This window comes from Hippocampus comes, unplaced genomic scaffold (assembly GCF_001891065.2).
Source record: "Hippocampus comes isolate QL1 unplaced genomic scaffold, H_comes_QL1_v1.1 scaffold137, whole genome shotgun sequence".
Taxonomy (NCBI): Eukaryota; Metazoa; Chordata; class Actinopteri; order Syngnathiformes; family Syngnathidae; genus Hippocampus; species Hippocampus comes.
In genome coordinates, this window is record NW_017806002.1 from 1,021,724 (window position 1) to 1,035,368 (window position 13,645).

Here is a 13,645-nt window from a genome sequence, read left to right on the forward strand (position 1 = left end):
CGCCCACCCCCTCGGCTCCTGCCTCCATTCCCCACCACCATCTGACCCAAAAATGCCTTGTTGGCTGGCCCCAAAACATGCCGCCTACTGTTTCCCACCGATGCTCCCAGCGCTCTTGAACACCCTAATTAGATGTGACAAGTTCAACGAGCCGGTTTTGCGGGAGGAAAAGCCGCTCAGGTTATGATTTCCGAGTCGGAGCCACAAGGGATCGTGTGGACAGCTGATTCCTGTCAGCCTCATTCATCTTCTCACAGCCAATTAAACATCAACGCTAACAAAGCGGCCGACGATTAAACGCCTCCGAGGAGGCGAGATGGAAGGCTTGGCGGCGGGGAAGCTGACAGAATCATACTCGGAGCTGTTTCTAATATGATGTCCCTCTCATGGGGCCTCAATAAGCTGCCCAAAATATTAGAAACAGATCTCAGTGTGACGCAATCCTCGCAACCGGCAATAACAAGCACGTTGATGAATTCATAGCTCTTTGACAGCGACAATCAAAATGGAACATGATTATTTTTGTAAAAGCAGTATATTTGTTACAAGTCTTGCATTGTACCTCAGTGGGTAATGCAAGTGTGTATGGATTATTGCATCAGTGGCCGATCTGTCCACATAGAAGTGCTGTACAAGGAACATTTTAGGACAGATTCAATGGTTGGGAATGACATTTGATTAATCTTATGATGAATTTAAAATGTATGTGGCTTTGATTGTTGATTAATAGTATGCACTATTTGGCTGTGGCCAGCAGAGGCGCTGTTGATTCAGTCGCAATGGGAACGTGACCTGAAGAAGAACATAAATTCACCTTGGCTAATATTTGAACAGCACTTTAAATTTTATGGTTAATGTTTTTTTTTCAATTTTATGTATGAAGAATAAAACTTGATATAATGGGCTTGTATTTTTATTGTTTTTTTTCTTATATATAATTTTTGTATATGTGATACTGAATACGTAGTTACATAAAGGGGGCCAAAATGTCTAATATACACACTCATTTTCATAATATATCATCTATATTGACCAATATTTACAAAAAACATTTTTAGGAAAAAAAAGGGAGCGATTCTAGAAATTGCACTAATTACTGAAAGAGTCGTTATAAATGTTATCGTGTGTATTTTCTTTCGGGCTAAACAAACATTCAGCATATGGACATTGAAAGTGGGTTGCACTCTTTTAACGAAGTAATGTTAATGGCTGAAAAAATAAAAATATGTTGGAGGTAGAAGAATTGGTCCAAAAACATTTCTGCCATGACAAAGAGTAAAATGGGTGCTGTTAATGAAGGCAGTTTGTTGATTAATGAAGAACAACACGCTACTGAATGTTTACACATATATGATTTAATGTTTTACCGAAAAGCTGAACCGTGAAATAAGAAAGGAATAAACTTTCTTTTCTGGCTTTGAAAAGTGGTGTTTTAAAAATATATTTGCACATTTGGTGCCCATCCCTCACAGACACACTCATAAAACCTGTGAGGGAATGCTTGCAAATCGTAACATCCTTTTAGGGTTTTTATTACGAAATTCCTCTCCCTGTTTGATTGAAAGGTAGCATGTTGACCAAGCGGTTTGCACGTTTCTCTCACAGTTCTGAGGTTCTGGGTTCGAATCTTGCCTCAGGGCTTCCTGTGTGGAGTTAGCATGTTTCTCCCGGTATACTCCGGCTTCCTCTTAAATTCCAAAACAAGCGTGTTCGGTTCACTGAAGACTTTAAATTGTTCACAGGTGTGAACGTGGGTGGTTGTTCGTCGATATGTGCCCAGCGATTGGTACCCTGCCTGTCAGCTGGGCTAGGGTCCCTATCGAGGACAAATACTGTGGATATTTGGACCATGGCAAGAAGAGCAGGTTGGGAAGTTCATCTTGCATTTAGTGAAAATTGGAAAGGAAATCAAACACAGGCTTATTTTGTTTTGCGACAGGATACCTGGAGGGGGCGTCACTTCCTATTTAATTGGTCTCACATGGCGTGAAGACCCCAAACACACAACTCCATCCAGAGTGTGCGAATTGAATTTTGGTTGGTAAATAAAACGATGCTCTTTAACATCATAAGGCTGGTGACATCACACAAACGTGTTGTGTTGTGCTTCTTTGGGAGCAAGAAGTGTTAACCTTCAAGTGCTTGCCGACAATACGCGATCACAAGCCACCTCCCCTCCCCGTGGACGAGGGGAGAAATTGAATCCCTTTAAGTTATTAAGCAGGAAAGGATTATAAAAGGCTCTTTATAGAAATGAGCTAGAAATCCCCATGTCTTCCTCTGTGTACACTTTTTAAATTTCCCACAAGAAGCCAGGGAAGGAAGATTGGCTCTTTTCATGCAAAGAAACCACAAGAGATTGAGGGGGGAACCTATTTTTTTCCTTCTTCTTCTTCTAGTCGTCGTCCCACATGGTAAGCGTGCCACTTTAATTAATAGACAGCCTTGAGAGGTATCACTGTCAGCCGGGATAATGGCAGCAGAGTGTTTGTGCCCCCATGAATATTTGTGATGTGATCAAAGTCAAATGGCAGCGCAGAAGGAATCCAAGCCTGCTCCGCCCCCCCCCCCACACACACACACACACACACACACTTTTTATTTATTTTTTAGATATATATTTCTGTCGATGCTTAAGCCGCTGACACTGAAATGTCACTCCGGGTACGGTGAGCCTGTACCCCCACTTCCCCTCTCACGAGTGCTCCTTTCATTTTTATGCTTTGCTGGACCCAACATGCTGACACTTTTTCCAAAACAATGTTTTAATAAATAGCTGTCATTGCAAATGTGTAGCTGTCATAAAAAATAAAAAAAAAATAAATCCCATCCATTTAAAGCAAGGACAAACCTGTCCTCTCGAGACTATATTCTCATTTATTGAACAAAAACATGGTGCAACTATCCAAGAAATGTTGATTATTTTTATACATCATGAGCATTTGTGAAATTTTTGTCATCTGTGAGGTTTTAGTGGGCTTACGAATCACACGGCGGGCCGGGCTAAATACGCATGTTGGCCCCACTTTTGGTCCACATGCCCTATGTTGAACTCTTACTTATGGCGTCAATTAATGAAACCATGATACAGACAACCTTTCTCACATTAATCACCTTGGAACTGCAAGAATGAAGAGAAGGTGCAGGATGTCATGTTTAATATGTATTATGTACATTTTTTTTTTGTTAATTTAAAGCTGAAATGAGAGACATATTGAGCAAACTACAATCTTTTCATTTTAGTTTATGTACTGGAAAATATAGATACATCAAAAATAAGAACGTAGGCTTGATTACCATTGTCAGAAAGATATTAATGATTGTCATCGGTACATGTTACCGTACAATTAGCTGAAAGGAATATTTATTATTGCAGCAGTGGTTTGACGTGAGAAAAAGTTCTTGCATTTGGGTGTGGTTGGAAACTTTAATTACCGATATGAAGGGAGTGAAAAACATACAGGTGCGTGTGAATAAATTTAATTATGACTGAAGTTCTGTAGTTCCGTTCAAAAAGTGAAACTGCAACATTCCATACATTCACTTCTGGTAAAATGAAACATTTCATGGATTAGTGTGAATATTTAAATATTGCATGATGTATGAATAATGTATACAATATATTGATATGCTGAACACATTGTACCTTTAAAAATGCAGGTGTATGGGTTTATATATTAATGTATAATGTTAATGTACAATGAATATAAAATGAATATTTCTGACTGTGTACCTAGTATCTCTTTTTTTTTCAATACTGAGCAGTGCATGTATTGGGTGTAAAAAAATGACTTGAATCAAAAAAATCGTTTTGATTTGACAAACCGAATGGAATTGTAACATTTTCAAATCTCTGCGCTGCTGAATCAAATCGCACCCCGTGTATCGAAGAATCAGATCGAATCGTCTTGAAAAAGAAGACAAACAGCAGCTATAAATCAGTTTCTGTCACGTTGTGACAGTTTCAAGAGGCTGCTGATTTGTTGTTTCTTTGAATTAAATTAAATTGGATGGTTCGGCCTTTGGAGAGCTTTTTCAAGTTGTTGCATGTTAATAAACATGGGCAAAAGCTACAGCCACACGACATCGAATCTACGCGTAAAGTCACATGCATCGTTGCATTTCAAAATCGTTACATCAATCTATTGTATGTATCGAATCGTCTTGTGTAGAAAGAATTATTATTATTGTTTTTATTATTATTATTATTTCTTCTGCTGTCGTTGTTGTGCTTATTATGATTATTCGGTGTCTGGTGTCACCGCATGGTGCGATGTAAATTCCTGTGCGAAGTGACTTGAGTGTGTGCGCGGGGCCAGGGGAGGTTAATCCGAGTTTAATGCAGTGAAGCACAGCGCGGGGTCGGCGCTATGATGGGTATGTTATCTCTGCCCACCATTTGGGTGCTCTCCCCTCTCCGTTCCCAGCCAAGCCAAATAGCTCGCGAGGATGAAGTTGTGCTCTCTCTCTCTCTCTCTCTCTCTCTCTCTCTCTCTCTCTCTCTCTCTCTCTCTCTCCTTCCTCCGCGCCCGAGGAAAGAAAACGTTATTAATAGCTAAATAACTCGCCCATACTTTCACTGAATCTCTCTCACACACTGTTCCAGATGGATTTGTTTGAAGTGCGCTCCAGTCCCCCCCAACCACCAAAACCCCTGCATGTGCCCACTCCCCTCCACCACACACACACACATACACACACACAAATACACCCATCATCCTTTTCCATTCATTCAAAATATAGCCAATGTTGACGTTTATCATCCTTCTCCATTCATTCAAAATATAGCCAATGTTGACGTTTAGAAAGGGAAGCTGATGCGAAAAAAGGACGGCCCGCAATCAAATAATACTTTGTGCCACCCCCCAATTAAATTTCAACCATGCCGGTGTGCTACCCAGCCCACCCCTCGCACCTTTCTGTCACTTGCCCTCCCTCAAACTGGGAAATAATCCCACCTGGCATCTGTTTAATTACATTGAGGACCTCTGCTAATCCCGCGATTTGCTCGAGTGTCCATCGCCTGTCGCCGCGTGCGTCACTTGCGCGGATGGCAGATGTGCATCGTGCAATCATAACTGTAACAAATAGCAGTAAAAATAACAATGATAATAAAAGAGGACTTTCTGCTGCACGACATTGTAATATTGTAATGTGAACAGCATAAAAATGCCTTTTTTCAAGTAGTGTTTTTTTTCTAAATCAGTTTTGTCATAATATACTACATATGAATATACTACATAAAAAACATGATGTGCACGGCAAAATAATATAATTAAATAATGGAAATTATGAGATATTTCATTATTGAATATGTTCAATATATATAGTAAGGGGGGGCATGTAATAACGTGACTCTTGATGTTTAGTCTAATTGTAGTTTCGTTATTATTTCATGTTTTATTCTTTTTTCGTATCTTTTGATGTGCAGGGAAGGTGATATCATAACCAATAAATACTTTTAAAAATTAAACCAAAAAAAAGGAGGAGGGACATTTTCAAGCAGTTACGTGCCGCATAAATTCACGTCTCAGATTTGTCATTTTTTTTTACCTGATAAAGACAATAGATGGAATAATTTTTCAATCATTATAAACAGTAGATCATTTTTAGAGAGTAAATATATATTTTAACGACTTTTTTATCGACATAGTGTGCTGCTGTGCAATAAAGACAACTAAAATATTAAATACATCACACCATTTTTTTTTTTTTTACACACAGGAAAACCCAGTCGCATATCATTTTCAGGGATTAAACAGGCCTGCATCTGTGCTTTGTGTTTGTGTTGTAAAACTGCATTTCAGTGCATTATGACATTTTTCTCCAGCATCGCAAAATGTTTTTGTTTCCTGCTTAATGTTATGATTATTTTGTGAATTATATTTTACAGGAAATCCTCGGGCCTATTAGAAAAAAATAATAATAACAATAACTTTTGGGCGTGCAAATGGCCCCGAAACCATATTTTGCACAGCTCCGCTTTCCACCCTCTGATCTGTCATTAAAAGAGAATGACAAGACGGTCATGTGGTTAGCAGTTTGAGCCGCCATTTTTAATGAACTCCAGATTAGAGTTGGGATAATTCCGTGATGTAACCTCTAGAACACGCACAACAAACAACTCCATAAATAAATAAAACCAATTTAAAATCTGGAGACGACCCCCCCCCCACGCCACCCCCCTATCAAAAAAATATATATAATAAAATAGTGAGAGCGAGAAGTGGATGGGGGAAAAAAAAGAGCCCTCGTGAATGTTTTGCGCCCAGGGCGAGCCACGATGTGAGCTCGGCTCTGAGATGAAAGTGAAAAGAAATAAAAGGCTGCGTTTAATCTGCTTGAAAGCCCCTCTTCGCTCATAGAAGGGGGCCGCGCCGCGCGCCGCCGGAGTGAGCGGCTGATTGGGGATAAATACATTTGAGAGCGTGCCTGCCAGCGATTACAGCCGGTGTGAACACGTCGTCACCTATTCAGGCGAGCTTCGTCTCCGCTGCTCCCCGCTAATAAGTATTAACATTATGATTCTTATTAAAAGCCATTTCGTCTGCTTTTTATAGCCACCTAATTCTCTCTTCTGATTTCAAAACACACGTATGCACAACGGGGACAATACAGCAGCCAAGGGAATTGGAAATACACGTGGTCAAGCGAGCATGTGGACACTTGGAGCAGAATCTGTCATCGTGGAGCGCGGCGTGGCAGGGGGACCGGACGGTGGGGCGGGGGGGCCGGGTGTTAAATAGCGAGCGTTTTCACGCCATCAACTGATTCCACTCCATCGGCCCAATATATGAAATTACAGAACTATCTAACAGCGGGGCGTGTTGAATAATTTATCTCCTTTTTATGGGTCCCCCTTGCTGCTTTTGTGCAAAGTTTCCTGGCGTTTGTTTGAAGGAGCTTAGACGTGCCATGCGGTGCGGCGATTCTCGCTATTCTGCTTTCCAGGATTTTGCTTTTTTTTGTGGCTCCGTGGAAAAAGAAAAAATATCAATGGAAGGGAGGTTTGTTGAGGGTCATCTCCAAGTTGAAAAGGGGAGTGTAGTTGCTTGGCCTTTATTGTTATTCGCATTATATTGAAATCCAGTCCCGAAACGTGCAGACTCCTGGTGCATGCTTTGGGTTTGCGTAATTACGCACGTGTGAAGCCGATTGAAAATGCAAAGACGACGGAAAAAAATATTCTGCATGAAAGATTTAAAAATTGTATTGTAGTTATTCTATGTCTTTATGATCATTTTAATTGTAGTCATTTCCTACACTTAAAAAAGATTTCATTAGATTGCCTGTTTTCATAATGAGGAATACATTTTAATGCAACTCCTCTGCGTATGTTATCAGGTCCAAATTTAGGACGTTTGCTTAATTACGCCGGAGTGACCAGAAAAAAAAAAACACGGTCGAAATCATTGAAAATTAAAATACATATTCAGGATATTTTGTGTGCAGCACATTTCTTTGTTGATAGGCATTTTTGGGCGATTCAAATTGAATAATTATGCGCATATGTTCCAGGTCCAAATTTCTTTACAATTAATGTTACAAAATATGACAACGATGTCTACTTTTGGTCAGATGGAAAATATAATACAAAAAATGTGCCAATGACATTATTTATATTTCCAGTGTTCTTAAATAACTGTCATTACAGTACTTTTGTCCACAGATTGGCTGTGATAACGCTCCCTTCCATTTCAATTTAATTTACTAAATCGACTTCCCCTATAAATGTCTCAAAAGTGCATTTTACTGCGAATTTAATGGAGAAAAAACATGCAGCTACATTATAAATGGAAGAATTTTTATGAACTACAAACGACCAACTAACCGTCCATTCAAAAGTAACAAGTGGTGAAAATGTGACCTTGGGTCAGCAGCCGTTTGGAGGGGTGGGGGGGTGCTTTCTTTGCGAGGGGAGGGGTGGGGGGTGGTGGGGGTCAAAGCAGCACACCGCGATGAATGGCTGACCGTGTGAATGAATGAGGCGCAATTGGCCAACACAAATTAATTTCCTGCCGCTAAATACCTTCCGTGCCAAGGCTCTCATAAATAATGGAGTGAATGAGCAAAGGAATCAAGTCCCACGAGGACGCCTCGGAGGAAGTGCATTTGGACATATTTGGGCAAATCTTCCCCTTCCGAGCCAGGAGGAGGCTGACAAGACATGCAAGTGGTGGATAGAGAAGCCATTAAGGGCCCATAAGGTTGCTAACTTACATTTATCACCGAGGATGCCATCGATGCTATGCTTTGTTTTCTTTTCTCCGTCTTCATCCTTCTTATCACAGTCATCCTCGTCATCTTTTTTGCCAAATCGGGCCCTCAAAACGCGGCTGATGGAGCTCACTAATGGCAACAAGAAGGTAAATGGGTGATTAGCCCTTTTCAAACCCACAACACAACCAGATCATCTCATTTGAAGAAGGACACTAAACAAAAGTCAAGCATATTTTGTAGGTATATTTTTTTCTCCTCTTTTTTTTTCTTTTCATCAAGCAGTTATGACGACAAGCGATGCTGCACTTGTAGGCTCCTATGATAAGGTTATTAAAAGAAGAATTGCAGCTTACCAGATGAAGCCTCACCTGAAGGAACTGTGCTTCTGTCGCACACCCCGTCCTTCAGCAGCTTATCCCGGATCTCCCAGCTGAACATGCCCGGGTTCTCTCGCTTGTACTCCTCGATCCTCTTCTCCACGTCGGGAGTGGCCACCTGCTGCAAGTTGCATGGACAGAAGGGTGGGGGTGGGGAGCAATTTAATTGGAGCCATTTCATGGTGGGATATGGATTCATACACTGAAAAAAAAAAGGATTTTTTTTTTGTGGGGGAGGCTAAAAAAACGAATTTATCTCAGAACAACTTTAAAATATAAATGATTGACATTGATGGCAACAATGTGAGTTAGCACAACGAAAACAAGAAAGATGTTTGTCCCTAATAAATTTGTGGAGTTGTTTTTTTTTTTTTTGCTTCTAGCTTTATTCTTTGTTGAACATGTACGAAAACATTTTCCCATTCAAAAAACACCAAACATTAAATTTTTATCGTTTTATTTCCTTGAAATTTGTGTTCACACAACTTTTTTTAAAAAACAGTATATTTATGAATGAGCGTCAAAACACTTTTCAAAGTGAGTCATTTCAGTTAAACATTTAATTAAGTAATGCACTATCACTCACTTTTCTTCATGCAAATGGAGAATTATACAGATATCATTCATTACAACAAAGGAAAATATACACATATGCATATTAGGAACACCCTTTTTAGCTGATGGCTACGATTATTAAATTGTGTGGGTGTATCTAATATTATTACTGGTGACTACATAATATAATAACAACTATTATATATGAGCTTGACTTTTGCCACCAGAGCAATATTTAACCAATGACATTCTTAAAATACGAAAATTAAAATGAGCACACAAAGTCATCAAATAGATAATTTTAATTCTTGATTCAATATTTTTTTTAAGAACACAAAGTGTCATATTTGACCGTAGACGTGCACGTATCACGTTGTGCAAATGTGCCCAACGATATTGACAGTGACTAGATAAATGCAAACTGTTATTACTTTTTAGTACACCAATATATAGATAGGGTGAATAAAAACGAGCCAGGGAAAGAAAGTTGCAATAAGGATGCAATTATAATCGTAATGATTCCGACTCTATTTTTTTATTCTCATTGTACATGGTGACACCAAAGATATTCTGTTGCATGGGATGCCATTGGAGTGCCATTTAAAATATATGTACGACTGAATATTTCTGATCTGTGTTATGTTTAGGACGAATAAATAACAAGCAGGCTGCGAAGGAGCGAAATTCTTGATTTTTTTTTTTTTTTTTAATGCTGTTGTAGCTTGCTGGTGTACCTAATGTTATGGCCGGTCTCAACAAACGAATTACACAAGCAAATGTGTGAAAAATATTACAAAACGTGGAGGGGGATGTTTACGGTTGTCCCCTTATTATTTGCACCACTATATGGCGTGGATAAAGGCTGATCAATCCTGACGTCACTGGTTACTATGGTCATAATGTTGGTAATACTATTGAATTGGATGCGCGCAGGTGTACTTAATATTGTGTCCGCTGAGTGCACGCATTCCTCGATGGATTCGTATCCCCGCCCTCCTCCGCACACTCACCCTGGGCTTGCTGCCCCCGATGGCCCCCGGGCGGATGGAGCCGGTCTCCTGGTAGCGGCACAGGATTTTGGACACGCAGCCGTGCGAGACGCGCAGTTGTCGCGAGATGACGCACGGCCGGATGCCGTGGTGGGCCATCTCCACGATCTTGTGGCGAATATGGTTGGGCAGGGGTCTCCCGTTGATGAACACGCCGCCCAGCTGGTTGACCCGACCCTGGCCCAGTGGGGTGGAGACTGCGTGGGCAACAACACACTGATGTCAATAAAATAAAATAAAACAGCACAAAAACAGAAAAAAAACCCCACCTCGCTTGTTTAATTTCCTTTTTTAATTTTAGGCACAGATTCGGCGTGTCACGCTACATGCATGCACCCGAGCGCACTCCACGCGCGCCACTTCCACGAGTGGAGAGCCAGAGAAGAGGATGACACTTTGCCACCTTGATTATTCCTAGTCATGCTGTCCAAATATTGATGTGATCCTCCAACGTTTCTCCCGTGGCTTATTTGCCATTTGCTGCAGCGGCCCTCTTGAGCAAATCCACGACCAACTTGCAAAGCCAGACGCGCGTGTGGATGTGTGTGTGTGCGCGCGTGTGTTTCCCTTCGCCACTTGAGCACGAACGCGGCCCTAATGGGAAAACGATTGCCATAAATGCATGCAAATATAAAAAGTGGTCTTCACACGCATCCTCCTCATCGCCCCACGGTCGTATGCTGTCGCCAAATTAACAATTAGATTGCCTCTTTTGGCGGTAATGTGTTTCTTTTAATGTTATTAAAACCGACACTTATTGTGATTGGTGCTTACGACAAATCTACGACAGAAAAACATGGCCATTTGGGGTCAGTTCAAATGCTAGTTTTTGGACGAAATAGATGAATATTATATAACATAATCGTTGTTGTTTTAAAATTGATCCACGATTTAAAAAAAAATAGGACGGATGAAGATTACTTACTTGAAATTATAATCCAAACAGTTAAAAAAAAAACATGACATTCAGGCACATGCCACCCCCAAAATAGACTGATGTGTCCCAAAAAAAAATGCTCATTTGTGATCCCTCACACAAAATCCATATGAACAGTATAAGAAAAAACATCAAAAGCCGATTTTTGTTATGATTGTAAGCAATTTTTTTTTCATTTAAAAAATGTTTTTACCATTTTTGAAATATTAAATTACATAATCATTTTTCACCTTTTTTTTGCAAAACATGCAGTACTAATTTATCAAGTTCATGATAAAAAAATACTTTTATGGGGATAGACAAGGCCTTTATGGACATGAGATAAATGGTCAAATGATATCAGCATTAAAGGAAATATGGAATACAATAGATTTGTTTTGTTTGAAATACAAACATGTATTGTAATTTGTAAGGAAATATGGAATACAATAGATTTGTTTTATGTTTTGTTTGAAATACAAACATGTATTGTAATTTGTTTCCTTTTTGCACTACCCTTAATTAAACACGTGACCTTCATGTACTCGCGTAAAAACTTGTAAACATACAGAAACATATATATATATATATATATTTCTTTCTTTCTTTCTTTCTTTCTTTCTTTCTTTCTTTCTTTCGTTCTTCTTTTAATTTTACTCCAGTCTTAATAACTGCAAACGTGTGACCTTCACGCAAATTTTCGCGAAACACCCCAAAAAATCTCCATGTCCGCTCACCTTCCAGAGGGAAGCCGGTCCGAGGGTAGTTTTGACCCGGCGTGGGGCGCACCATCCGAGGCACTGTTCCGGGTAAAGTAGCCATCCTGCAGCTACTCGCTCAGCAGCACCGCCACACAAAAAAAAAACCAAACAGGAAGGCCTGGAAGTTGCTTTCACAAAGTCCAAAACGTCTTAGAGGGTGGGAGGGTGGGTTAAAAAAATCTTCAAAATCAAAAACTATGCAGCGAAATTCCAATGCCAGGTGGGGTTCACGCGAGGTTCACATAAGATGAGAGAGGGGGGTGGCAGTAATTCAAAGGAAAACAGCAATTGGTCTTTACAAAATAATTCTCATGAGTCAAGAAAGCGATTTGGGGTTTGGCAAAAGCAGGCCCTCCTGTCCCGTTGGTACATTTGGCGTGAGTGTAATGTCTGCTGGTTGCGTGGAAGTAGTTGAAGTGGGCAACTTTGGTGCACACGTCGTGGGAGGAGGCAGACCCGCGTTCCCATAGGCTGCCGCGGCCTTCTCCTTTTCGCACTCAAAGCCAGTGGGCTCAGCCTGCAGAGCCGCCGACCAATCACAGGGCCCCGTTGGACATTTTCAATGCACCGCTGCCACCACGACCACCATCCTCATCCTCATCATCATCCCCAGCAGCCTTCTCAGCCTCCATCACATTAGAGCCTTCATGCACACAAGAAGCAACTGTTCAATGGTTCAATGGAAATATTATTTTGAAATGGAATACACACTTTTCCAGTGTCTGCTGCCATGGCAATTAAACATGGTCTATATAGCTTAAAAAGCCATTATTCGCATAAAATATGTAGTTAAACATTTTTTTTTTTTTTTTGGGTTAAAAGATTTACTATAAAACAAACATAAATCTTGTTGAATGTCAAATAACAAGTACAAACAATGCATTTATGATATGAATTCATTTTGTATGAATTGCCCATATAATAATGCCTTATGAAGATAAAACACAGGTTGAAAGTTTTAAAAAACAACATTACTTAACACGTCATTATTCTATGTATAATATTTCTTATGATTAATCAATGAAAAGCATAAAACACTAAATAAAGCATCTAGAGTAAATGAAGTCAGCATTTTAGGGCAACGCCAAGATTGTGCAAATTCACTTTTTGACTTGTCAATTATTTCAAAATCCAATTTTTATTCTACAAGGAATTGGATCATTTCAGCATTTAGGAGGCTGCGGCTATTGACAACAGGTTGATGTTTCCCTGGAGAGTAATTGCTTCATCGTTGAATATGTACATATATTATTTTGTTTTGTACATATGTGTGCGCACGAGTGTGTGTGTCATAAATCTTGTTGAATGTCAAATAACAAGTACAAACAATGCATTTATGATATGAATTCATTTTGTATGAATTGCCCATATAATAATGCCTTATGAAGATAAAACACAGGTTGAAAGTTTTAAAAAACAACATTACTTAACACGTCATTATTCTATGTATAATATTTCTTATGATTAATCAATGAAAAGCATAAAACACTAAATAAAGCATCTAGAGTAAATGAAGTCAGCATTTTAGGGCAACGCCAAGATTGTGCAAATTCACTTTTTGACTTGTCAATTATTTCAAAATCCAATTTTTATTCTACAAGGAATTGGATCATTTCAGCATTTAGGAGGCTGCGGCTATTGACAACAGGTTGATGTTTCCCTGGAGAGTAATTGCTTCATCGTTGAATATGTACATATATTATTTTGTTTTGTACATATGTGTGCGCACGAGTGTGTGTGTGTGTGTGTGTGTGTGTGTGTGTGTGT

At 39.7% G+C, this 13,645-nt stretch overlaps 1 protein-coding gene across 2 annotated transcripts in view; it reads right to left on the reverse strand.

Moving 5' to 3' along the window:
* The window catches only part of pax7a (paired box 7a), a 66,556-nt gene extending 54,262 nt beyond the window's left edge, over positions 1–12,294 (reverse strand). Inside the window, exons 1-4 of one of the 2 annotated variants that reach the window (XM_019892532.1) lie at positions 11,855–12,294; positions 10,163–10,398; positions 8,589–8,718; positions 8,221–8,349 (exon numbers count right to left, since the gene is read on the reverse strand). In XM_019892532.1, the coding sequence (XP_019748091.1) occupies positions 8,221–8,349; positions 8,589–8,718; positions 10,163–10,398; positions 11,855–11,939 (580 nt within the window). In that variant the 5' untranslated portion in view covers positions 11,940–12,294. Of the gene's footprint in view, positions 1–8,220; positions 8,350–8,573; positions 8,719–10,162; positions 10,399–11,854 lie in introns of both variants that reach the window. The other variant, XM_019892531.1, reaches the window with a different exon arrangement.
* Between the last annotated feature and the right edge of the window lie 1,351 nt (positions 12,295–13,645).